Source organism: Mustelus asterias, chromosome 29 (assembly GCF_964213995.1).
Source record: "Mustelus asterias chromosome 29, sMusAst1.hap1.1, whole genome shotgun sequence".
Taxonomy (NCBI): Eukaryota; Metazoa; Chordata; class Chondrichthyes; order Carcharhiniformes; family Triakidae; genus Mustelus; species Mustelus asterias.
In genome coordinates this window covers 10,030,663-10,058,493 of record NC_135829.1, presented here as the reverse complement: position 1 = coordinate 10,058,493, position 27,831 = coordinate 10,030,663, and the positions used below count along the sequence as shown (strand labels likewise).

Genomic DNA, 27,831 nt, shown 5'->3' with positions numbered 1-27,831 from the left:
TCCAGTCATCATAGAAACCCTACAGTGCAGAAAGAGGCCATTCGGCCCATCGAGTCTTCACCCACCACAATCCCACCCAGGCCCTACCCCCCATATCCCTACATATTTACCTACTAATCCCTCTAACCTATGCATCTCAGGACACTAAGGGGCAATTTTAGCATGGCCAATCAACCTAACTCGCACATCTTTGGACTGTGGGAGGAAACCGGAGCACCCGGAGGAAACCCACGCAGACACGAAGAGAATGTGCAAACTCCACACAGACGGTGACCCGAGCCGGGAATCGAACCCAGAGCCCCTCTCCCCTATCCTATCCCCGTAACCCCACACATTTCTCATGGCTAATTCTTCTAACCTGCACATCTTTGGACACGAAGGGGCAATTTCGCATGGCCAATCCACCTCACGTCAAATACTGAGGTAGACTCCTACAGTGCAGGAGGAGGCCATTCAACCTATCAAGTCTGCACCGAAGCTCTGATAAGAGTATCTTACCCTGCCCCTATCCCCACATATTTAGCATGGCCAGTCAACCGAACTTACACGTCTTGAGTCTGTGGGAGGAAACTGGAGCACCCAGAGGAAACCCACACAGACATGGGGGGGGGGGACGACGTGCAAACGTCACACAGACAGTGACTCAAGGCCGGAATTGAACCCAGGTCCCTGGTGTTGAGAGGCAGCAGTGCTAACCACTGTGCCGCCCTGGTGTGAACACAACTACAAAAAGGCTGGCACTTTAGAGGTAGGAATTACCTGGTACTATAGTCCAAAGGTTAATTTGGAATGATTACACGTACACACAAATCTGTTCAATAACTGCAGGCACCGAGTGTTTTATCCCATTCTTTATTGAATTTAGTTCACAGGTAGGCATAATACATTAGACAGAACAGACTCCAAAATGTTCAATAAAGTAATATTTTAGGCTGCATCTCACATCATGTACAATCATAATGGACGAAGGTCAAAGACTGCCTGAAAGAAAAATATTGCACAATGTTAGATTCAGTCCACTGATTTCTGCACCCCCTCGTACATGCTGAACGCAGCTCAACTCCAAACAAGAACAAGAAAGTCACTGTCAACTTAATGGGTGGAGTGAAGTTGAATCAGATTTTGCATTGATTCTGTGCACAACCTGCATTCATATAGTGCCCCTGAACATGACGAAATGCTCCAAGGTGTATCAGAGGACAAGCTTGGTCAGAGGTAGATTTTAAAGGAAATCTCAAAAGCGGAGAGGTTCAGGGCTTGGGGCTTAGAATCCCCACAGTGCAGAAGGAGGCCATTCGACCCATCGAAACAGGATTGACTAATACATAGTTATTGTTTCACCTTCCAAGGAGGAGTTGACCATAGAATCCCTACAGTACAGAAGGAGGCCATTCGGCCCATCAGGTCTGCGCCGACCACAATCCTACCCAGGCCCTATCCCATGCACTTACCCTCACTAATCCCTCTGATACCAGGGGGCAATTTAGCATGGCCAATCTACCTAACCCGCACATCTTTGGACTGTGGGAGGAAACCGGAGCACCCGGAGGAAACCCACGCAGACACGGGGAAAAGGTGCAAACTCCACAGAGTGACCCAAGCTGGGAATCAAACCCAGGTCCCTGGCGCTGTGAGGCAGCAGTGCTAACCACTGTGTCACCCCTTTTAGGAGGCCGCCATTCGGCCCATCAAGTCCACAACAACCACAATCCCACCCAGGCCCTTTCCCTGTAACCTCACATATTTACCCTGCTAATCCCCCTGACACTAGGGTCAATTTAGCATGGCCAATCAACCTAACCTGGACTGTGAGGAGAAACCTGGAGGAAACCCACGCAGACACGGGGCTTATGACAGCTAATGGTGCAGAATGAAGAACGTGCCCACAACTGAATCTTTCCTTATTCGCTGAGCTTCAACATAGGCAGAGAGTGCAGAATGTGGAGGTAGACTTGGGAGGATGTAAAACTGAGGTGGGCTTTAGGCCCCACTTGCCAGGCAACAGAAACTAGCAGCTCATTCATTGTACAGGTGGAGAAATATGGCTCATTCACCTGAACAGCTCCAAAAGGATCAAATATCCACAAGTAAAAGATTACCTCATGGCTGTGTCAGAGTATATCGAACATAACTCACTTTTCCCTGGTGCAGCTCTGGAGAATGCTAGGCCCTTTCCACTACACATTTCTCAAACCTCTGCTTGGGAAACTATTTTTCCTTTTTAAGGCTCGGAAAAAAAGGGTCATCCAGACTCAAAACGTTAGCTCTATTCTCTCTCCACAGATGCGGTCAGACTTTGTTGTTTCAGATTCCAGCATCCGCAGTATTTTGCTCTATTCTCTCTCCACAGATGAAATCATAGAAGCCCATAGAATCGCTAGTGCAGGAGGTGGCCATTCAGCCCATCGAGTCTGCACTGACAACAATCCCACCCAGGCCCTATCCCAGTAACCCCACATATTTACCCCACTACCTACGCATCCTGGGACACTTAAGGGTCAATTTAGCATGGCCAATCCCCCTAACCCGCACATCTTAGGACTGTGGGAGGAAACCGGAGGAAACACATGCAGACACAGCGAGGATATGCAGACTCCACACAAACAGTGATCCAAGTCAGGAATCGAACTCGGGTCCCTGGCGCTGTAAGGCAGCAGTGATAACCACTGTGCCACCGTGCCACCCAGACGCTGTCAGACCTGCTGAGTTTTTCCAGCATCTCCTGCTATTTTGTTTCAGCTTGCAGCAGCCACAGTAATTTGCCTTTATCTGCTTCAGTGCTCAGTATCTTGACGTGCAAAAATAAATGCTTCAAGAACAGCGGTGGTTTTAAATTTTAAGCTCAACAGTGGAGAATCATAGTCAAACTTGAGCCAGGAATTGGCCGACGAGCAAACAGCTGTTTTCCGAACAGCTTTCGCAAACCGAGACACCACAGCTTGCCATTCTAAACGATGGATGAGCAAACAAGATGGTGAACCCAAGAGACTGAAAATAGATGAAGCATCACCTATAGGTCTGCTGGACCCCTCGGGACAATAATGGCAACACCAATGGAAAAGGAGCTGCCATTAAGATGGTTCCCGTCTCAACTGCCCGGATTCTAAGAAGGGCTGCAGCTGCAAGATATAGAAGTATTTGTGGAAGAGTGCGCATGCAGCTGGATCCAATGTATCTAGCTTCTAGCCAAAGCAATATTCCCCACTGGCAGAAGAGATGAGTTACTAGGTTCTGTTGCATGGTGCAATTTCTTGCAATTTCCCTGAGAAAGTGGCCTCCGGTTAGTTTACTTTTTGGGTAGCGGGCAGCAGAGTGAGCAGGGGACAGAGTGAGAGCTGAAGGGCTTTGGCTCAAAACGGGCTTCGGCGAGAACAGGCAGAGGCCAGAGTAGGTTTTTTTTCTTTTTCAGAAAGTTTATTCCTGTATTTCCCCAGAGTAAAAAAAGATATGCCAGGCAAGATGTTGGAATGCTCCTCTTGCAGGATGTGGGAGATCAGGGAGACCTCCGGTATCCCTGACGACAGCACCTGCAAAAGATGCATTCAGCTGCAGCTGCTAGCTAAGCGTGTTAGGGAACTGGAGAAGGAGCTTGATGACCTCCATCTAATTCGGGAGAATGAGAAGTATATAGACAGTAGCTTTAGGGAGATAGTTACACCTAAGCAGCAGAGCACAGGAAATTGGGTTACTGTAAGGAGAGAAAATGGCAGTGTGAAAGGACAGGCAGAGCAGGGTTCCCCTGTGGACATACCCCTCCACAACAGGTATACTGAATTGGATACTGTTGTGGCAGATGCTTTACCTGGGACAAGCTGCAACAGCCGGAACTCTGATACGGAGTCTGGTTCTACAGCGCAAAAGGGTGGGATGAAGAAGAGGAGAGCAGTAGTGATAGGGGACTCGATGGTCAGAGGTACAGACCGGAGGTTCTGTGGTCGGGACAGAGACTCCCGCATGGTTTGTTGCCTCCCAGGTGCCAAGGTCAGCGATGTCTCTGATCGCGTGCATAGCGTTCTAAAGTGGGAAGGTGATCAGCCAGATGTCGTGGTACACGTCGGTACCAATGACGTGGGAAGGAAGAGTGAGGAGGTCCTAAAGAGTGAGTACAAAGAGCTTGGAAGGAAGTTAAAAAGCAGGACCCCGAGGGTAGTAATCTCAGGATTGCTACCTGAGCCACATGCCAGTGAGGGCAGGAGTAGGATGCTTGGGCGGATAAACACGTGGCTGAGGAACTGGTGCAAGGGGCAGGGTTTCCAATTCTTGGATCATTGGGACCTCTTTTGGGGCAGGTGGGACCTGTACAAGAGAGACGGGTTACACCTAAACTACAAGGGGACCAATATACTTGCAGGGAGATTTGCTAGTGTTATTGGGGAGCGTTTAAACTAGATTTGCAGGGGGGTGGGAACCAGAGTGCCAGAGCAGATAATGGAGCAGGGGTAAAAAGACAGGTTAGTTCAAGCAAAATCACAAATGGAAGGGTAGAGTGTGGTGGAAATAATTTTTTGAGGTGTGTCTATTTCAATGCCAGGAGTATTGTGGGGAAGGCAGATGAGCTGAAGGCGTGGATAGACACATGGAAATATGACATTATAGCCATTAGTGAAACTTGGCTACAGGAGGGGCAGGACTGGCAGCTCAATGTTCCAGGGTTCCAATGTTTCAGGCGGGATAGAGGCAGAGGGATAAAAGGTGGGGGGGTGGCATTGTTGGTCAGGGAAAATGTTACAGCGGTACTCAGGCAGGATAGATTAGGGAGCTTGTCTACAGAGGCCCTATGGGTGGAGCTGAGAAACAGGAACAGTATGACCACATTAATGGGCTTGTATTATAGACTACCCAATAGTTAGCGAGAATTGGAGGAGCAAATCAGCGGAGAGATAGCTGACAACTGCAAGAAACACAAAGTTGTGATAGTAGGGGATTTTAATTTTCCACATATAGATTGGGACTCGCATACTGTTAAAGGTTTAGACAGGGTAGAGTTTGTAAAATGTGTTCAGGAGAATTTTCTACATCAGTATATAGAGGTGCCAACTAGAGAGGATGCGATATTGGATCTCCTATTGGGAAATGAGTTAGGGCAGGTGATGGATGTGACTGTGAGGGAACACTTTGGATCCAGTGATCATAATGCCATTAGTTTCAACCTGATCATGGATAAGGATAGATCTGCTCCTCGGGTTGAAGTTCTGAACTGGAAAAAGGCCAAATTTGATGAAATGAGAAGGGATCTGGGAAGTGTGGATTGGCACAGGCTGTTCTCTGGTAAGGATGTAAATGGAAAGTGGGAGGCCTTCAAAGGAGAAATTTTGAGAGTGCAGAGTTTGTATGTTCCTGTCAGGATTAAAGGCAAAGTAAATAGGAATAAGGAACCTTGGTTCTCGAGGGAGATTGTAACACTGATTAAGAGGAAGAGAGAGTTGTATGAAATGTACAGGCAGCAAGGAACACATCAGATGCTCGAGGAGTATAAAAAGTGCAAGAAGCTACTTAAGAGGGAAATCAGGAGGGCTAAAAGAAGACATGAGGTTGCTTTGGCAGACAGAGTGAAGGAAAATCCAAAGAGCTTCTATAGGTATGTTAGGAGCAAAAGGATAGTGAGGGATAAAATTGGTCCTCTTGAAGACCAGAGTGGTAGACTGTGTATGGAACCAAAAGAGATGGGGGAGATATTAAATGGTTTTTTTGCATCCGTATTTACTGAGGAAACGGGCATGGAGTCTACGGAAATAGGGCAAACTGGTAGGAAGGCCATGGAACCTTTACAGATTAAAGGGGAGGAGGTGCTCGCTGTCTTGAGGCAAATCAGAGTGGATAAATTCCCAGGACCGGACAGGGTATTCCCACGGACCTTGAGGGAAGCTAGTGTTGAACTTGCAGGGGCCCTGGCAGACATATTTAAAATGTCAGTATTCACGGGGGAGGTGCCGGATGATTGGAGGGTGGCTCATGTTGTTCCGTTGTTTAAAAAAGGTTCCAAAAGAAATCCGGGAAATTATCGGCCAGTAAGTTTGACGTCGGTGGTGGGCAAGTTATTGGAAGGTGTGATAAGGGATAGGATCTACAAATATTTGGATAGACAGGGACTTATTAGGGAGAGTCAACATGGCTTTGTGCGTGGTAGGTCGTGTTTGACCAATCTATTAGAGTTTTTCGAGGAGGTTACCAGGAAAGTGGATGAAGCGAAGGCGGTGGATGTTGTCTACCTGGATTCAGCAAGGCCTTTGACAAGGTCCCTCATGGGAGGTTAGTTAGGAAGGTTCAGTCGCTAGGTATACATGGGGAGGTAGTAAATTGGATAAGACACTGGCTCAATGGAAGAAGCCAGAGAGTGGTTGTGGAGGATTGCTTCTCTGAGTGGAGGCCTGTGACTAGTGGTGTGCCGCAGGGATCGGTGTTGGGTCCATTGTTGTTTGTCATCTATATCAATGATCTGGATGATAATGTGGTAAATTGGATCAGCAAGTTTGCTGATGATACAAAGATTGGAGGTGTAGTGGACAGTGAGAAAGGTTTTCAAAGCTTGCAGAGGGATTTGGACCAACTAGAAAAATGGGCTGAAAAATGGCAAATGGAATTTAACGCAGACAAGTGTGAGATATTGCACTTTGGAAGGACAAACCAAAGAAGAACGTACAGGGTAAATGGTAGGACTCTGAAGAGTGCAGTTGAACAGAGGGATCTGGGAATACAGGTTCAGAGTTCCCTAAAAGTGACGTCACAGGTGGATAGGGTGGTAAACAGTGCCTTTGGTACATTGGCCTTTATCATAGAAATCATAGAAACCCTACAGTGCAGAAGGAGGCCATTCGGCCCATCGAGTCTACACCGACCACAATCCCACCCAACCCTACCCCCACATATTTTACCCACTAATCCCTCTAACCTACGCATCTCAGGACTCTAAGGGGCAATTTTTAACCTGGCCAATCAACCTAACCCGCACATCTTTGGACTGTGGGAGGAAACCGGAGCACCCGGAGGAAACCCACGCAGACACGAGGAGTATCTGAGTATCGAGTATAAAAGTTGGAGTGTTATGGTAAGGTTATATAAGGCATTGGTGAGGCCGAGTTTAGAGTATTGTGTACAGTTTTGGTCACCTAGTTACAGGAAGGATGTAAATAAGATTGAAAGAGTGCAGAGAAGGTTCACAAGGATGTTGCCGGGACTTGAGAAGCTGAGTTACAGAGAGAGATTGAATTGGTTGGGACTTTATTCCCTGGAGCGTAGAAGATTGAGGGGAGATTTGATAGAGGTGTATAAGATTTTGATGGGTATAGATAGAGTGAATGCAAGCAGGCTTTTTCCGCTGAGGCTAGGGGAGAAAAAAACCAGAGGGCATGGGTTAAGGGTGAAAGGAGAAAAGTTTAAAGGGAATATTAGGGGGGGCTTCTTCACGCAGAGAGTGGTGGGAGTGTGGAATGAGCTGCCAGATAAAGTGGTAAATGCGGGGGGTCACTTTTAACATTTAAGAAAAACTTGGACGGGTTCATGGATGAGAGGGGTGTGGAGGGATATGGTCCAAGTGCAGGTCAGTGGGACTAGGCAAAAAATGGTTCGGCACAGACAAGAAGGGCCAAAAGGCCTGTTTCTGAGCTGTAATTTTCTATGGTTCTATGGTTCTATGGGTCTAATTGAAAAGCAGGCGATGTTTTCATTACAGAAGTCACAAATTTACAAAACAGAACATTTGAGGGGAGGCAATGTCCTAGTGGTGTTATCGTTAGACTATTAATCCAAAAAGTCAGCTAATGTTCTGAGGACCCGGGTTCGAATCCCGCCACGGCAGATGGTGGAATTTGAATTCCGTAAAATATCTGGAATTAAGAATCTACTGATGATCGTGAAACCATTGTCGATTGTCAGAAAAACCCATCTGGTTCCTTCAGGGAAGGAAATCTGCCGTCCTGACCTGGTCTGGCCGACATGAGACTCCAGAGCCACAATGTGGTTGACTCTCAACTCGTCCTCCAAGGGCAACTAGGGATGGGCAATAAATGCTGGCCCGGCCAGCGACGCCCATGTCCCACGAATGAATAAAAAAAAATTTTTGAAACTGAATCGAGCTCAATGACACAAGACAAAATATGAGCCCCAGAAGTAGTTTGGTAACTCACTATTACTCAACTTTTTTAAAAAAACATGATAAGAACTGGCCAGAGCAACAGTGATACACACTCCTTTTAAAAAAAAAGGTAGGTTAGCTTTATTCTCTGCCCTTTTTAAAATGACAGAACTTTCTATGATGGGCCATGCTAAATTGCCCCTTAATGTTCCGGGATGTGTAGATTAGAGGGATTAGTGGGGCAAATATGTGGAGTTAGGGGGAAATAGAGCCTGGGTGTGATTGTTGTCGGTGCAGGCTTGATGGGCTGAATGGCCTCCTTCTGCGCTGTAGATTTCTATGAACACAAGTTGAAAAAATGGCCAATGAAGACTAACTCACATTACAACAATTTTTATCAGTAGAAACAGACAGCAGCTGGACAAGACTAGCTCTGAGGAAGTGTGATCCAGGCTCGATTCTCTCTCAACAGATGCTGTCAGACGTGCTGAGATTTTCCAGCACTCTTGTTTTGTTTCAGATTCCAGCATCCGCAGTGATTTGCTTTCATTTAAGCAACTAATCAAATTGTGCAGTGAAGTTTGACTAACGCAATTTCTAAAAATTAATTTATGGGATGAGCCCGTCACTGGCTGGGCCAGCATTTATTGCCCATCCCTAACCTCTCTTCATTTCAAAAGATATTTGAGACACACACACATTGCTGTGGCCCTGGAGTCACATGTAGGCCAGACCGGGTAAGGACGGCAGATTTCTCTTCCTAAAGGACATTAGATTTGCAGCCTGTAACCACAGCAAGGATTCCAGGTCACTGAAAGTGACAACGCAAGTGGAGAAGGTAGTCAAGAAGGCATATGGCATGCTTGCCTTCATCGGCCGGGGCACTGAGTTTAAAAATTGGCAAGTCATGTTGCACCTTTATAGAACCTTGGTTAGGCTGCACTTGGAATATAGTGCTCAATTCTGGTTGCCACACTACCTGAAGGATGTGGAGGCTTTGGAGAGGGTACAGAAAAGATTTACCAGGATGTTGCTTGGTATGGAGGGCATTAGCTATGAGAAGAGGTTGGAGAAACTTGGTTTGTTCTCACTGGAACGACGGAGGTTGAGGGGGCGACCTGATAGAAGTCTACAAGATTATGAGGGGCATGGACAGAGTGGATAGTCAGAAGCTTTTTCCCAGGGTGGAAGAGTCAATTACGAAGGGGCACAGGTTTAAGGTGTGAGGGGCAAGGTTTAAAGGAGATGTACGAGGCAAGATTTATTTTTACACAGAGGGTGGCGGGTGCCTGGAACTCACTGCCGGGGGAGGTAGTGGAAGCAGATACGATAGTGACTTTTAAGGGGCGTCTTGACAAATACATGAATAGGATGGGAATAGAGATATGGTCCCCGGAAGGATAAGGGGTTTGGGCAGCATGGTCAGTGCAGGCTTGGAGGGCCGAAGGGCCTGTTCCTGTGCTGTAATTTTTTGTTTGAAAGCAGCCTTATTTTCCTACTTGTGCAGGAATGAAGAGCACAGTCTGTCTTGTGCTATTTTTGCTTGTTTGAAAATGCACTAGGAGCACTTAAAACACTTTTTGCGGGAGCTGCAAATGGTCTATATGCAGTAATTGCATTAGAAGATGTTCAGAGGTGGTTCACTCAGCTGATTCCTATGATGAAGGGGGTTATCCTCTGAAGAAAGGTTGAACAGGTTAGGTTGAAAAAAAGCAAAATACTGCAGATGCTGGAATTCTCCAAAATAAATCAGAAAATGCTGGATAAACTCAGCAGGTCTGACAGCATCTGTGGACAAAAACAGAGCCAACATTTCTTAATGTGTAGAAGGGTCACATAGACCTGAAACATTAACTGTTTCTCTCCACAGTTACAGCCAGGCTTATTTTTTATATTCATTCATGGGACATGGGCGTCGCTGGCTAGGTCAGCATTTATTTCCCATCCCTAGTTGCCCCTTGAGAAGGTGGCGGTGAGCTGCCTTCTTGAATCGCCGCAGTCCACATGATGTGGGTTGACCCACAGTGCCGCTAGGGAGGGAATTCTAGGATTTTGACCCAGTGACTGTGAAGGAACGGCCGATATATTTCCAAATCAGGATGGTGGGTGGCTTGGGGGGGAACTTGCAGGTAGATGATGGTGTTCCCATGTATCTGCTGCCCTTGTCCTTCGAGATGGAAGTGGTTGTGTGTTTGGAAGTTGCTGTCTAAGGATCTTTGGTGAATTGCAGCAGTGCATCTTGTAGATAGTACACACTGCTGCTACTGAGTGTTGGGGTGGAGGGAGTTGATGTTTGTGGATGTGGTGCCAATCAAGCGGGGCTGCTTTGTCTTGGATTGTGTCAAACTTCTTGAGTGTTGCTGAGTTTATCCAGCATTTTCTGTTTTTATTCTGGACAGGTTGAGCCTGGATCCATTGGAGTTTAAAACAATGAGAGGTGATCTTATTGAAATATAACATCCTGAGGGGGCTGGACAGAGTGGATGCTGAAGGGATGTTTCCGCTTGTGGGAGAGACTGGAACTAGCGGACAGTTTAAAAATAAGGGGTTTCCCATTTGAAATGGTGATGAGGAGATTTTCTTTTCCCTGAGGGTCACTAGCCTGTGAAATTCTCTTGCACAGGGAGCTGTGGGGGCTGGGTCATCGAATCATTTTAAGGATGAGCTGAGGTTCTTGATTGACAAGGGTGTCAAAGGAAACAGGGCAGAAAAGTGGAGTTGGGGCCACAAGCAGGTCAGCTATGATCTTGTTGAATGGCAGAGTAGGCTCAAGGGGCCAAATGGCCGACTGTTCGTACGTATGCACCCATTCTGACAGTCGTCCCTTTTTCGAGGCAAGTATCACATTTTAAAGTTTATTTATTATTGTCACGAGCAGGCTTACATTAACACTGCAATGAAGTTACTGTGAAAATCCCCTAGTCGCCACACTCCGGCGCCTGTTCGGGTGCACTGAGGGAGAATTTAGCATGGCCAATGCACCCTAACCAGCACGTCTTTCAGACTGTGGGAGGAAACCGGAGCACCCGGAGGAAACCCACGCATAGAATCCCTACAGTGTAGGAGGCCATTCAGCCCATCGAGCCTGCACTTGCAACAAGCCCACCCAGGCCCTATCCATGTAAACCTCTATATTTACCCTGCTAATCCCCCGACACGAAGACGCAATTTAGCATGGCCAATCAGGCAAACCCGCACATCTTTGGAGTGTGGGAGGAAACCGGAGCACCCGGAGGAAACCCACCCTGACACGGGGAGAACGTGCAAACTCCACACAGACAGTGACCCAAGCCAGGAATTGAACCCGGGTCTCTGGCGCTGTGAGGCAGAAGTGCTAACCGCTGTGCCACCGTACTGGCCTGTGCCATGAATTGAAATGTAGATGAAATAGATCAGGTAGATGAAGCCTTGTACAACTGAGCGCATTCCAATAGATAAAACATCATAAATGTGAACTTTAACAAAGCCGTTACCCACTGTAAAGGAACAGAATATTCAAAATTGCCACTTCTTTAAGCAAATGTGTTCCTTCAAAATGCAACTAATCAACAATTCCACAAATAACATGTATTCACATTTCAGTCCATCTTACATAACTTATAAGCTTTGGTTCAGTCAGTACCCAATCCGCTACATAATTATATTGTTACGGCTGCCATACAAATACAGAATTCATACTTCACAACACTCCACGAGCCAGCTTCCAATTAGCTAACAAGTCAAGCTGGTCGGATAAATGAAGAAATGAAAGGCCGCCCTAAACTCACCGGGTATAACGTTATAATTTGTCCAGACCGATCTCCTCTGGGGTTGGAATACCCAGTTCAGTCAACGTGGGCCTGAGTTCCTGAATAACGTACGGGTAGATTTCTTTGTGAGGGCCAGCTTTGTCCTGAAAAAAGTGCAAAGGAGTTTAAGTTAATTCATTTACTAGTGTCTTAAGTCGGCTTACATTAATACTGCAATGAAGTTACTGTGAAAATTATCCAGTCACCACACTCTGGCACATTTATATTCAGCTATGTGACGCATTTTGTTTGATGATGACTGACAGAAGTGCAGGATGGTACTCAGCTACTGTTAAAATCAGCATCCCAGAGCCCGGCAGGCTTGAAAAATAACGAGTGAGTTTGCATCAATCTAATCAAACTGGCAACTTCACTGGTTTACATACAGAAGGCACAGCTCATTCTAAATTCCCCCTTACTTGAAAGCCACTCCTCACCACCCACAAAAGGGAAAGATAAAATCAAAAAGTTTGAAATTATTTTAGTTGGATTAACGTTTCTTTTCTCTTCTGATAAGATGGCATTGACATGGGGCATCATTAGCTGTCCGCCGATAGCACAAGGTATCCGCGGGATACACGAGGGGCAAGGATTGACCACATCGTGCGGGGAAGAAGTCACACGTAGGCCTGGTCAGGTAAGAATGGGGCAATTTCTCTTCCGAACAAGCAGCATAGTGGTTAGCACTGCTGCCTCACATCACCAGGGACATGGGTTCAATTCCAGCCTCGGGTGACTATGTGGAGTTTGCATTGTTTTTCTTTTTAAATGTTTATTGGAGATTTTCATATATTTTACATAGCCAACAAACACAGATTTCGTAGCTTTCACTACACTCCTGGCAAGACGAGTGTGCACGTTCTCCCCGTGTCAGCATGGGTTTTCTCATGATGCTCCAGTCCCGTTCCCCCCCCCCTCCCCCAACAGTCCAAAGATGTGCAGGTGAGGTGGATTAGCCATGGTAAATTGCCCCCTGGTGTCGGGAGATTAGCAGGGTAAATACATAGGGTTATGGGGATATCTAGTGCTTGGGTGGGATTGTTGTCAGTGCAGACTCAATGGGCTGAATGGCCTCGTTCTGCACGGCAGGGATTTTATGTTCAATGGTGAGCAATATGGTGGGAGCAGTATTCCCCTTTCTAAATGAAAAGATTTTTTGGGGGGATGCTGAATCTCATTCTCCGCAAGCAAAAGCACATATTGCTGCACCCCATATAACAGACAACAATTCAGGGCCACTAGAACTATAGCGATTGAAGTTAAACTGCATTTTGTTACACAATACTGATCGCATTGGAGTGGAATCTTAAAGGTCAAATCCTACACTGCGTGTTTGTTTGAAAAGAATCAATTAACATACCACGTCATCGATTTAAATATGAAAATCATCAGGTTCCTTTCCATTTCAAATGCTCAGGAGACAGAGGAAGATATTCCGGAATACAACTATAATCATAGACTCCTACAGTGCAGAAAGAGGCCATTCAGACCATCAAGTCCGCACCAACCACAATCTCACACAGGCCTGACCCCCATTCACCCTAGCTCGTCCCCGACAATTTCGCATGGCCAATCCACCTGACCCGCACATCTTTGGACTGTGGGAGGAAACGAGAGCACACGGAGGAAACCCATGCAGACACGGGGATAACGTGCAAACTCCGCACAGACAGTGACCTAAGCCGGGAATTGAACTCAGGTCCCTGGCGCTGTGAGGCAGCAGTGCTAACCACTGTGCCGTGGTGGTAGAAATACTGTGGCCGAGGGTAGTGTAGCTAGGTGGTGCTTAGAAGCTGGTTACATAGAAATGTAGGTACAGATCAAGGCCATTCAGCCCCACAAACCTGTTCCGTCATTCAATTGGATCATGGCTGACCTGCACCACAGTCATGATGTGGAGATGCCGGGGTTGGACTGGGGTGGGCACAGCAAGTAGTCTCACAACACCAGGTTAAAGTTCAACAGGTTTATTTGGTAGCACAAGCTTTCGGAGCGTTGCCCCTTCATCAGGTGAGTGAAGAGTTCAGTTCACAAACAGGGCATATATAGACAAACTCAATTACAAGATAATGGTTGGAATACGAGTCTTAACAGGTAATCAAGTCTTTACAGATGAAGACAATGTGAGTGGAGAGAGGGTTAAGCACACAATTCACACCTCTTTAACCTGTGCTTAACCCTTAACCTGTTGGACTTTAATTTGGTATTGTGAGACTATTTACTGTACCACAGTGTTATTAGTTCTGGAATGAGATTGGCAGTGTATGGAGGCACCGGATAGGGTGGAAAGGCACAGCAAAAGAAATTTGCTGAGAGGAGACCCTGCAATGATGAGACAGACAAAAACAGTCCATAACCAAATGCAGCAAGACCTGGACAATACCCGGGCTTGGGCTGACAAGTGGCAAATAACATTCACACAAGTGCCAGGCAATGACCATCTCCACCAAGAAAGAATTGAAACATTGCCCCTTGACACGTTATGACATTATCACCACCAAATTCCCCCACCAACAACATCCTGTGAGGGTTACCATGACCAGAAACTGAACAGGACTAGCCAAGAGCAGATCAGAGGCTAGGAATACTGTGGTGAGTAACTCACCTCCTGGCTCCCCAAAGCCTGTAAGAAGTTTAACAACACCAGGTTAAAGTCCAACAGGTTTATTTGGTAGAAAAAGCCACACAAGCTTTCGGAGCTCTTCAGGTGAGTGGGAATTCTGTTCACAAACAGAGCTTATAAAGACACAGACTCAATTTACATGAATAATGGTTGGAATGCAAATACTTACAACTAATCAAGTCTTTAAGAGACGAAACAATGTGAGTGGAGAGAGCATCAAGACAGGCTAAAAAGATGTGTATTGTCTCCAGACAAGACAGCCAGTGAAACTCTGCAGGTCCACGCAACTGTGGGAGTTACAAATAGTGTGACATGAACCCAATATCCCGGTTGAGGCCGTCCTCGTGTGTGCGGAACTTGGCTATCAGTTTCTGCTCAGCGACTCTGCGCTGTCGTGTGTCGCGAAGGCCGCCTTGGAGAACGCTTACCCGAATATCAGAGGCTGAATGCCCCTTCCCCAAAGCCTGCCCACCATCTACAAGGCACAAGTCAGGAGTGTGATGGAATACTCTCCATTTTCCTGGATGGGTGCAGCTCCAACAACACTCAAGCAGCTTGACACCATCCAGGACAAAGCAGCCACTTGATCAGCACCCCATCCACAAACATTCACTTCCTCCATCACTGACACAAAACAGCAGCCATGTGTTCCAATCACAAGATGCATTGCAGCAACACACCAAGACCCCCTCAGAGAGCACCTTCCAAACGCACAACTGCTACCATCTGGAAAGACAAGGACAGCAGGTACATGGGAACACCAACACCTAGAAGCTCCCTCCAAGCCACTCACCATCCTGACTTGGAAATATATCACCATTCCTTCACTGTCACTGGATCAAAATCCTGGAACTCCCTCCATATCAGCAGTGTGTGTGTAGCTACACCACACGGACTGTAGAGCAAGGATGGAGTAATAAGCATGGCATGGTGGCACAGTGGTTAGCTCTGCTGCCTCACAGCACCAGGGACCCGGGTTCAGATTCTGGCCTTGGGTCACTGTCTGTGTGGAGTTTGCACATTCTCCGTGTCTGTTTGGGTTTCCTCCAGGAACTCCAGTTTCCCCCCTCAGTCCAAAGATGTGTGGATTTAGGTGGATTGGCCATGCTAAATTAACCCTCGTGTCAGGGGAGTAGCAGGGTAAATATGTGGAGTTACAGGGCCTGGGTGGGATTGTGGTCAGTGAAAACTCGATGGGCCGAATGGCCGCGTCCTGCGCTGTAGGGATTCTATGGTTCTATGAAATTCTGGCCTAGCCAGCAATGCCCACATCCCAATTGGAGGAATTCTAATAATTTCCCCAGCATGGGTAAAGATCAGTCTGGTTTTGGAGGTGACAATTGGTGTTCAGGGCAGTCTAGGAGAGGCAAGTGCATTGAGGTTAGGGTGCATTGACCCGAATAGGCGCCGAAGTGTGGCGACTAGGGGAATTTCACAGTGACTCCATTGCAGTGTTAATGTAAGCCTTACTTGTGACTAATAAATAAACTTTTTACTTTACAAAAAGCCGAGGCAACCTCAGGGAGAAAGCACAGCACCATCCACCTCAGAGAAGGGAACGCTCAGCAACAGATGCGAGGCTCATGTAGATACAATGATAGAAATAAGCCACAGGAACGTAACAACTTGTATTTTTTTTCATTCATTCGTGGGACATGGGCGTCGCTGGCTAGGCCAGCATTTATTACCCATCCCTAGTTGCCCTCGAGGTGGTGGTGGTGAGCTGCCTTCTTCAATCGCTGCCGTCCATGTTCTGTGGGTTGACCCACAATGCCGTTAGGGAGGGAATTCCAGGATTTTGACCCAGCGACAGCGAAGGAACGGCAATATATTTATACAAGATATTTCATGTTTAGGAACTTGCTGGACAATATGGGCTTTATAGATAATTAAATAGTGTTAATTAAAAACAGTTGCAGCACTTTCAGAAGTGTTAAGTCAGAAAACACCAATTGCAGAAGGTTTCCTGCTTTCAGCCACTAATCAAGAGTATGTTTGTTATGTTTATTTATCATTGTCATAAGTCGGCTTACATTAACACTGCAATGAAGTTACTGTGAAAATCCCCTAGTCGCCACAATCCGGCACCTGTTTGGGTACACTGAGGGAGAATTTAGCACGGCCAATGCACCCTAACCAGCACGTCTTTCGGACTGAAAGGGGAAACTGTAGCACCTGGAGGAAACTCACGCAGACGCGAAGAGAACGTGCAGACAGTGCACAAACAGTGACACAAGCCGGGAATCGAACCCGGATCCCTGGCGCTGCAAGGCAGCAGTAGTAACCACTGTGCCACCCATTCATAGGAGTAACCATCCTTCACTATCAAGTTTACAAAATAGACAAGAATGGTGGATAGCGGCATCTCAGTTCCACTGACCTTCACTGCTTCTAGAATGCGGATTGCACTCGCTAGATCGTTTAACCTACGGCATGCTCTCAGGGCAGCATCAAGAATTTTGGGTTCAGGTACGAGATCGTATCCGATGAGGGTGTTCATGCCTGTCAAACAAAATAGACTCGTGTTAGAGCAGACTGCTTGGAAAATCAGCCATTTTGTACAACGTCAAACCTCAAGTGCAGAATGAACGCAGAAATATTTTACAACCTTCACAAACAAACTCGAGTTTAAAAAAGCACATTAGCGACTAAGGAAAAGGAAAGACCACAGTTCAGAACAGTGCTAAGATCAGAAAGTGACCAGATCACGAAGCAGTTGTGAGACGATTCCAAGCTTACTTTAAAAGCTTGCGGTCTAAAATGGCAGTGAAAAATTGCTCCGCCAAGTTTATATTTACGTGTTAGTGTCACAAGTAGGCTTACATTAACACTGCAATGAGGTTACTGTGAAAATCCCCGAGTCGCCACACTCCGGCGCCTGTTCGGGAACACCGACGGAGAATTTTAGCACGGCCAATGCACCTAACCAGCACATCTTTCAGACTGTGGGAGAAAACTGGGGCAGCCAGAGGAAACGGCAAGAACCTGCAGACTCCACGCAGACAGTGACCGGAGCCGGGAATCGAATCCAGGTCCCTGGTGCTGTGAGGCAGCAGTGCTAACCACTGCCAAAGTACTGAGACAATAATTTTGGCCTGGTGATTCCAAGTGACACATTGACCTATAGACCCTTGTGGAAAAATTATGAGTTCACAATGTGTGTAAAATTAAACAGCAATTTGCAACAAGGGTTGCGAATCGCCATTAGTCCTGCAAAAAAATGTGAGCTCCTTAAAATTTATGACAGACTTGAACCTAATTTTCACACATTCTTGTTTTATAGTCACTAATTCAGCAATGCCTTCTTCACACTGATTTACGTTTTACCTTTTCTGAGCTCCCACGCATCAATGTCAGGCTTGTTGAAGTATGTCACCCAGCGAGCATCAAACTCCTCATCAGTTTCCTGTTTGCCATGTGAATACCAGCGAGAAGCAAGGGCAACTGTCAAAGAGACGACAAATTAAAGCCCGAACACACCACATTGAACCCCTTACAACTTCACTTCCAGCTTCCAAAACCAATATCAACCCCAATTATAAACATACTTGAAATTAAGAGGAGGCTTTTTTAAAAAAAGTTTATTTATTTTATTTGTGTCACAAGTCGGCTTACATTAACACTGCAATGAAGTTAGTGAAGATCCCCTAGTCGCCACACTCCAGCGCCTGTTCGGGTACACTGAGGGATAATTTAGCACGGCCAATGCGCCTAACCAACACGTCTTTCGGATTGTGGGAGGAAACCGGAGCACCCGGAGGAAACCCATGCAAACACGGGGAGAGCATGCAGACTCCACACAGACAGTGACCCAGGACAGGAATCGAATCCGGGTCCCTGGCGCTGTGAGGCAGCCGTGTTAGTCACTGTGCTGAGTAACTTTCCTGGTAGCAAGACAACATGTTTCCTTCCATTCCCTCACTTCTCAAGTTAATTCATCCTGTGAAGTAAGCTGGCCACAATCCCCCCCCCCCCACACACAAAGATAGTTCTCAGAATGATGAAGCAATGGCAATACACAGATGTAGAGTGTTATTACAGAATTAAAGTAAAATTAAAATAAGTTAAAAGCAAACCAGTTGACTGCAAATACGGCTGATCAAATCAGGAGTACACACAGTTACTGCGAAACAGGGATGAGCAACAAGTGAAAATTGAGGACGATGGGTTCAATTATTAAGCGGTGGAGCATATACACTTGCCACACTGGAAGCTTAACTTCCTTGGCCAGTCACATTAGAGCCAGCATCTGTTGTAGAACAGTCACAAGCGCACGAGTTCACAACCTCGACTGAAGACTTCCTCAAAGAAAGCAAAAGTTAACTATGTGTGCTATGGTTATGCTGAAAGTCAACGTTTGATTGAAGTTTACAAACTTAGAACTGTCAGAGAATCCCTACAGTACAGAAGGAGGCCATTCGGCCCATCGAGACTGCACCAACCACAATTCCACCCGGGCCCTATTCCCATAACCCCACACGTTTACCCTGCTAATCCTCCTGATACTAGGGTCAATGTAGCATGGCCAATCCACCTAACCTGCACATCCTTGGACTGTGGAGGGGGAAAAATGGAGCACCCGGAGGAAACCCATGCAGACACAGGGAGCAAGTGCAAACTCCACAGAGACTTGCGTGCTAAAGAAAAGTTTGGATCTTTCCTTGACTATTGAAGCGAGCTTCTATCGATTTCAAGGTTAAGATGGTGAATTCTGATTAATAATCTTATGTCAGCACCAAGCTGTGGCAGGAACAACCTTTCTAGAAGGCTCATGAACATTAGAAACAGTAGAAACTGGTTTCTAATCCCTGGTTTCAATCTTTGAAAATAGGACGGGGCAAGTTGTTTTCATGTCGGGGCAAATTCTATTCTAGTGATCAGAAGTAGCTGCACTTCTGACCAAGAGGATTCGAGATAGGTTTTTTTAAAAATTTTGGATACAAATGAATATAAACACAAAGAATGCAACATTTGGAATTAAGGTGACCCTATCTAATCCTGCCACACGAAGAAGAAAAATAACCTCTGACTGCCAAAACACCACCACTCCCCATTTCAGCCTCGATGTACTGTTTTACATCAGCCATGACCACAAACTGGTTTCCTCCACTTTTCCAACCACAGTAAATACCTGTGTGCAAAGTGCGTCTGCAGGGTTGGATAACCATGTCATAGTATCAACAAGGCCAGAGAATCTAAAAGAAACAAACTGCATACACACAGCACCTTTTAGAGTCATAGAGGTTTACAGCATGGAAACAGGCCCATCAGCCCAACTTGTCCATTCCGCCCTTTTGTTTTAAACGGCTAAGCTAGTCCCAATTGGCCCATATTCCTCTATACCCATTTTACTCATGTAACTGTCTGAATGCTTTTTAAAAGACAAAAAATTGTACCCGCCTCTATTACTGCCTCTGGCAGTTTGTTCCAGACACTCACCACCCTCTGAAAAAATTGCCCCTCTGGACCCTTTTGTATCTCTCCCCTCTCACCTTAACCTATGCCCTCTAGTTTTTGACTCCCCTACCTTTGGGAAAAGATATTGACTATCTAGCTGATCTATGCCCGTCATTATTTTATAGACCTCTATAAGATCACCCCTCAGCCTTCTACGCTCCAGAGAAAAAAGTTCCAGTCTATCCAGCCTCTCCTCATAACTCAAACCATCAAGTCCTGGTATCATCCTAGTAAATCTTTTCTGCACGCTTTCTAGTTTAATAATATCCTTTCTATAATAGGGTGATCAGAACTGCACACAGTATTCCAAGTGTGGCCTTACCAATGTCTTGTATAACTTCATCAAGATGTCCCAACTCCTGTCTGACCAGTGAAATCAAGTATGCCGAATTTAACAGAACTATACCTCTATGAAGTAGAAATGGTCGAGAGCTTCAAGTTTTTAGGTGTCCAGATCACCAACAACCTGTCCTGGTCCCCCCATGCCGACATTACAGTTAGGAAAGCCCACCAACGCCTCTACTTTCCCAGGAGATTAAGGAAATTTGGCATGTCAGCTACGACTCTCACCAACTTTTACAGATGCACCATAGAAAGCATTCTTTCTGGTTGTATCACAGCTTGGTATGGCTCCTGCTCTGCCCAAAACCGCAAGAACTACAAAGGGTCATGAATGAAGCCCAATCCATCACACAAACCGGCCTCCCATCCATTGACTCCGTCGACACTTCCCGCTGCATCGGGAAAGCAGCCAGCATAATCAAGGATCCCACACACCCCGGACATTCTCTCTTCCACCCTTTTCCTTTGGGAAAAAGATACAAAAGTCTGGGATCTTGCACCAATCGACTCAAGAACAGCTTCTTTCCTGCTGCCATCAGACTTTTGAATGGACTTACCTCATATTCAACTGATTTTTCTCCATCTACACCCTAGCTATGACTGTAACACTGCATTCTACACTCTCTCCTTTCCTTCCCTATGAACAGTATGCTTTGTCTGTATAGCGTGCAAAAAACAGTACTTTTCACTGTGTACTAATACATGTGACAATAAATCAAATCAAAATCAAATCAAATGCACGATAGAAACCATCTTCCTGATTGTATCACAGCTTGGTACAGCTCCTGCTCTGTCCAAGACTGCAAGAAACTACAAAGGGTCATGAAGAAAGCCCAGTCGATCACTCAAACCAGCCTCCCATCCATTGACACTGTCTACACTTCCCATCCCCTCAGAAAAGGAGCCAGCATAATCAAGGACCCTACGCACCCTGGACATACGCTCTTCAACCTTCTTCCATCGGGAAAAATATACGCAAGTCTGAGGACACATAACTGACACAAGAACAGCTTCTTCCCTGCCGCCATCAGACTTTTGGACCTACCTCACACTAAAGTGATCTTTCTCTACACCTCAGTTATGACTGTAACACTACATTCTGCACTTTCCCTTTTCCTTCTCTATGAACGGTATGCTTTGTCTGTGTAGCTTGCAAGAAACAATACTTTTCACTGTATCATAAGACATGTGACAATAATAAATCAAATCACCTCCCATGGTGCGTCACAGGAGCATTAGACAAAATTTGACATCCAGTCACACAGATGTTGAGTGTGCAAAGAGACTGGTTTGAAGGAAGCTCATACGGGAGGAAAGAGGGTCCAATGGGGAAGCGATTAAACGAGGGATGTGCAAGAGGCCAGTACTGGAGAGCAGGGATCTCCGAAGGCCACTAAACTGGAAGAGGTCACAGAGGTTGGGAGGGCAGAGGCCTTTAAAACAAGCATGAGTATTTGAAAATCTGCTTCCAGAAATCGGAAGTCAACAACCTCGGCAATGGAGGTTGGAGGGTTACTCAGCTGAGGGTCAAAAAAATACGAGCCTCGGCTACCAAGAGTTACATGGAACACTGCAGAGCACCCAACCTTAACAGCACTGTAGGGAAGGGAAGATATGAGAATGCAATAACATTCTAAAGTTTATTTATTTATTCGTCACAAGTAAGGCTTACTTTAACACTGCAATGAAGTTACTGTGAAAATCCCTGAGTTGCCACGCTTCGGCGCCTGTTTGGGTACACTGAGGGAGAATTTAGCACAGCCAATGCACCTAACCAGCACATCTTTGGACTGTGGGAGGAAACCGGAGCACCCGAAGGAAACCCACGCAGACACGGGGAGAACGTGCAAACTCCGCACAGACGGTGACCCAAGCAGGGAATCGAACCCGGGTCCCTGGCTCTGTGAGGCAGCAGTGCTAACCACTGTGCCACTAGTCATGTGTATCGGTACTGCTTAAAAGGCTTTGCATATCCCAACAGTCATATAGCGAGGGAATAACCAATAGCGTTCTGTTGAAAAGATGAACCAGGAACATCAAAATGGTAAATACAGTCAAAACATGGACAAGTACCAGCAAACCAAAGAAAGACAACTTTCATTTTATTGGAATGGAGGAAATGTGGGCAGAAATCAGTGGCAGGAGGAGGGGGGCGGAGACAAGTGAGAGACGGTATATCAAAAACGGGAAGCCATTTCTGCTGTTCATTCTCTGTACTCCCAAGTTCATCAGCTTCAACATCCAGTACAGGAGGGTCAAGAGGAACCTCCATACTCTGATCGTCAATGCAGCCTTTATCTGATCGAGGGGCCAGCGACTTATCTTGGGAAAGTTGGAAAAGAAACCAAAGCAAATTGAAAAAGGTGTGCCATTTTGGAAGTAAGAGTGAGGCTCCCGGTCCATACAGTGGACGGTGCCAACCAGCAGACTGTCCAAACACAGCCCAAAATATTGCTTGGAGATGCAGCTACTGGAGTTGTCTCCTTAGCAGCAGGGATTTAGTTTCATTTTGAATGCTATATTACAGGAAGCTGTGCAACATTAAACTGACTGTGGCCTGCTTTCACAAGGTGCCTATTAATCATTGACGGAGTCGAGCCCATAAACCGATTCCTAGAATTGAACAACACCCCACTTCCTTAAAGCAGAACTGAACACAAAAGACCAATAGCCAAAAGGCTTCAACCCTACCGAGCACAGTTTGTCTAAGACTTCAATACCCTCTGGCCAATTCAGAAGACCATGCAAAAGTAGATTCCCTGTCAGACCATGTTTAGCAGTAAGTTGTGATACCGATGGGCTGTCAGGTACAAAAAAAAAGTGTACACAATTCTGGTCATAGAGTCAGAGGTTTACAACACGGAAACAGGCCCTTCGGCCCAACTTGTCCATGCTACCTTTTTTTAAAACACCCTAAGCTAGTCCCAATTGCCCGCATTTGGCCCATATCCCTCTATATCCACCTTACCCACGTAACTGTCTAAATACTTTTTAAAAAGACAAAATTGTACCCCGCTCTATTACTACCTCTGGCAGCTTGTTCCAGTCACTCACCACCTTGTGTGTGAAATAATTGTCCCTCTGGATACTTGCATCTCTCCCCCTCTCACCTTAAACCTATGCCCTCTAGTTTTAGACTCCCCTACCTTTGGGAAAATATATTGACTTTCTAGCTGATCTATGCCCCTCATTTTATGGACCTCTATAAGATCACCCCTCAGCCATCTACTCTCCAGAGGAAAAAGGTCCCAGTCTATCAAGCCTCTCCTTATAACTCAATCAACTCGCCACACTATCAGAAGGATGTGGATGCTTTGGAGAAGGTACAGAAGAGGTTTACCAGGATGTTGCCTGGTCTGGGGGGTATTGGCTATAAGGAGAGGGTGGATAACCTCGATTCGCTCTCACTGGAACGACGGAAGTTGAGGGGTGACCTGATAGAGGTTTACAAGATTGAGTGGCATGGACAGAGTGGATAGTCAGATGCTCTTTCCTAGGGTAGAAAAGTCAAGTACTGGGGGACATGGGTTTAAGAGGAGATGGGCGAGGCAAATTTTTTTTTTTTTTTTTTACAGAGGGTGGTGAATGTCTGGAACGCACTGCCTGGGGAGGTGGTGGGAGCAGGTATGATAGCGGCATTTATGGGGCAACCAGACAAATACATGAATAGGATGGGAATGGAAGGATACGGGCTCCGTAAGTGCATACGGTTTTAGTTTAGGCAGGCATCATGATCGGCGCAGGCTCGGAGGCCTGTTCCTGTACTGTTCTTTGTTCTTTATGAATGTAGAATCATACTTGCAACAAAACTTGCATTTATTATCTTGTTTCTCTAGCCATCACGATGAGATGTCAAATACGGGCAAAAGCAACATTTTCCACGCGAGTACCCAGTTACAGCATCAAAAGCAGCCCCCATATTTTATAGGATTTTGAATCAGAAGAGTTGATCTCTGCTCCTTTTGATACCACATTCAGTAGGTAATCCTCAGTGTTGCAGGGTTCCAAGATTATTGGAGAACCCGGGTGTTACTTCAGGACCAGGTGCTAACATTTTTAGAACTAAACCAAGGCTGGAAACACAAAGCATGCCCATTGGTTCATTTTCATGGAACTACAATCCTCTGTGTGCTCCAGTTTCATCCCGCAGTCCAAATATGTGCAGGTTAGGTTGATTGGCTATGGTAAATTGCCCCTTCGTGTCAAGGGGCTATCAAGGTACGTTCGTGGGACGATGAGGATAGGGCCTGGGTGGGTTGTCAGTGGTGCAGGCTCGATGGGCCGAACAACCTCTTTCTGCGCCGTAGGAATTTTATGATTCATTGTACAATTTTGTCTTTTATAATGCGTTAAGACAGTTACATGGGTAAGATGGGTATAGAGGGATGGGCCAAACGCGGGCAATTGGGACGAGCTTAGGGGTTAACAAAAGGGGCGGCATAGACAAGTTGGGCCGAAGGGCCTGTTTCCATGCTGTAAACCTCTATGAATTTGTTCATTGCAGAACTGATGGAAACCAATAGACCAAAACTGCAGTTCTACAATTGATTTTCCTCCACAAACACTGAAGTCGTCTTAGGTCGACAACAGTAAAGATCAGCTACCTTGTCGATACCCATCTTAGAAAACCACTCACATTTCCCACAATGAGCAAGACTGCCTTCAATATTAGAACTAATTACAGCCACGCACTCCCGGCTCAGACAAGCAGGAAATGGATTTGCTTTCCAGAATTTCACTCAGTTTAAATTCAAGTTTTAATCCATGTATAAATTCAAATCCATTTCTTAAAGAGACACAATGCTCCAGCTGATCTTCAAAATGGATGCAAGGACAGTCAAAATAGAAAAACAATAACAAAAAAAGCAAATTATTGTGGATGCTGGAATCTTAAACAGAAACAGAAAATGCTGGAAAATCCCAGCCGGTCTGACAGCATCTGTGTAGAAAGACAGCAACATTTCGAGTCCGGATGACCCTTCATCGGAACTCAATACTCAAATAACTCAAACAAAAACTCAATACTCTGTATATGTTTAACTAAACTGACCAGCCCAAGACGATTAGTCATATCTGATTCAACCATTTCCTTTAAAAAATTTACCACATCTTGTAGCTTGCTCCCCCTCAATAAGGCCAGGAAAAACAACCCCTCCAGTCACTTGGTAACCAACTAAGGAGCGCACAGAGCGATCATGCCATCAAATGACTGTGACTGCCCTTGACAACGAGGCAGCATTTGACTGAGCATGGGAATCCGACGGGGAAAGCGGGGAGAGGAGAATGAAGTCAAACCTCCCACAAAAGGATGATGATTGTGGTTGTTGCAGGTCAATCTTCTCAGTCCCGGGACATTACTACACGAGTTCCTCAGGTCCAAGGCCCAAACATCTTCAACTAGTTCTTCAAATAACCTTCCTTCCACATAAGGTCACTGATGACAACACTACGTTCAAGCAACATTCACAAATCCTCAGATATTGAAGCAGTCAGCATCCAAATTCAGCAAAATCTGGACAATATCAAGGCTTGGGCTGACAAGTGGCAAGTAACATTCATGCCACACAAGAGCCAGGTAAGGACCATCTCCAACAAGAGAGAATCTAACTATCGTCCCATGACATTCAATTGCATTAACATCGCTGAATTCCCCACAATCAATATCACTGGTAACCCCCTCCCCATCGATCAGAAACTGGACTAGCAATACAAATACTGTGGCTACAAGAGCAGGCCAAAGGCTAGGAATCCTGTCGTGAATAACTCTCATCCTGACTCCCCAAAACCTGGCCACCATCTCGACAAGACACAAGAGTGTGGCATGCAGAAGGAGTGTGGCCCCAATAACGAAGAAGCTTGACATCATCCAAGACAAAGCAAACCGCTTGATTGGTACCCCTTCCACGAACATTCACTCCCTCCATCACTGACACACAATGAAAGCTGTGTGTACCAGCCACAAGATACACTGAAGCAAATTTTGACAATTTTAATCTAAAAATCAGTTCCTCCAACATCTGCAAAATGAACTCCCTAACTAGGTACACAGAATATACAAGTGACCTTGAATTCTCCTTCACTGCACATATGCAATAATTCGACTGCTTTAAAAATGCATCAAATACATGTTACTGGAATAGATGTGGGTGGGAGGGCTGATGCAATTAACTATTTTAAAAATCTATTTTTTGTAACAGAAAATAATTCAGACAAGGGGTTTGGGGGCAAATTTGAACTAAATGCACACAAAAAGTGGTAGCCACCTCCACCACCCCTTCAACCTCACCTGCCCCATTACCACCATTCTCCTTCACACAACTTCCTTACACCCTCCCTCCTCCCCCACACCCATCCTCACCTCCGTTCCCCTACCTCCAATCCTCCTCCTCTCCATTCTCACCCCCTTCCTCCTCCCTCACTCTCCACTCCCCCTCCCTCACCTTCCCTCCTTGCCCCAAACTCCACTTTCCCTCCATCCCTTCACCTCCAGTCCTCCTCCCCATTCTCACCCCTTCCTCCTCCCTCACTCTTCAATCCCCTTCCTTCCCCCCCATTTCCATTCCCCTCCCTCCCTCCCCCTCACCTCCCTTCCGCACCTTTCCCCTCCTTTCTCCACTTCCCTCTCCATCCTCACCCCCTTCCTCCTCTCTCATTCTCCACTCCCCCACTCCTCATCTTCCATTCTTTCCTGTCCCCCACTCTCCCTCCTCCTCATTCTCCATTATTCCCCACTCCCCCGACCTCCCTTCTTCCCTCCCTCCATTCCTTCCTGCTGCCTCCACTCCTTCCTCATTCTCCTTTTCCCCCCTCACTCTCCAGTCTCACCCCCTCTTCCTCCTCCCTCATTCTCCACTCCCCCTCACCTTCCATTCCTTTCTCACCCCCTCTTCCCCTCACCCCCTCTTCCCCCTCACCCCCTCCAGCCTGGTCAATGTCACTAGGCCCGGAGCCTGCCTGGAGTAGCGGCCGGGTCATTGCAAGGACACACCGGTGCCGGGGCTGGGGGGAGGAGGAGGAGGTGGTGCCGGGACTGAGTGGGGGGGGGGGGGGGAGGGGGGGGGGTGGGGGGGGAGGGGGGGGGGTGGGGGGGGGGGGGGGGGGGGTGGGGGGAGGGGGGGGGGGGTGGGGGGAGGGGGAGGAGGAGGCCGAAGCGGGCGATCCCCTCACCCTCACCCGGCCCCGGGGGTCGCTCTGACATTGGAGCCGGGGCTCCCGCGCTACACGCGGCTCGGAGCTGCGCCTTTACCCGCTGCCGGCTGCCGGGGCCGGGTCGCTGTCCGCCTCCAGGCGCTGAGGCCGGTGCCGCTGTATCGGAGCGCCGCTCGGAACATTGCCGGGGGTGAGGGTGGGTGGGGAGGGGGGGAGGTTCTGAAGGACAATCCGCCGCTGCCGCCGGGACCGGGAGAGAAGCTCGAGCCGCCGCCGCCGCCGGGTCACGTAAAACTGACGTCCCCTGACGTCACCGCGCAACCGCCCCCACGCACACCCGCACTGAGCATGCGCACTCCCGCCGCCGGGACACGGAAACCCACGGCGTCTGACGTCACCGC

The 27,831-nt window shown here is 46.9% G+C and overlaps 1 protein-coding gene across 1 annotated transcript; it reads right to left on the bottom strand.

Annotated features, from left to right (window-relative positions):
* Positions 1-833: 833 nt before the first annotated feature.
* Positions 834-27,780, bottom strand: LOC144480534 (cytochrome c oxidase subunit 5A, mitochondrial-like). Its single transcript, XM_078200101.1, has 5 exons — positions 27,528-27,780; positions 17,810-17,926; positions 16,863-16,984; positions 11,839-11,963; positions 834-981 (listed from the first exon to the last, which is right to left on the bottom strand). Exons 1-4 carry the CDS (start codon positions 27,610-27,612, stop codon positions 11,850-11,852), a joined length of 438 nt encoding a protein of 145 aa, XP_078056227.1. The 5' UTR covers positions 27,613-27,780; the 3' UTR covers positions 834-981; positions 11,839-11,849.
* Between the last annotated feature and the right edge of the window lie 51 nt (positions 27,781-27,831).

Bases quoted from the DNA above. Each gene is read 5' to 3' on its own strand.
- LOC144480534 (XM_078200101.1), bottom strand. From the start codon at position 27,612: ATGTTCCGAGCGGCGCTCCGATACAGCGGCACCGGCCTCAGCGCCTGG. The intron at 17,927-27,527 runs GTAAAGGCGCAG...TCTCTTTGACAG, and splicing joins GCCCCGGCAGCCGGCAGCGG to TTGCCCTTGCTTCTCGCTGG. The intron at 11,964-16,862 runs GTCAGTGGAACT...CACTTTTTTCAG, and splicing joins GCATTCTAGAAGCAGTGAAG to GACAAAGCTGGCCCTCACAA.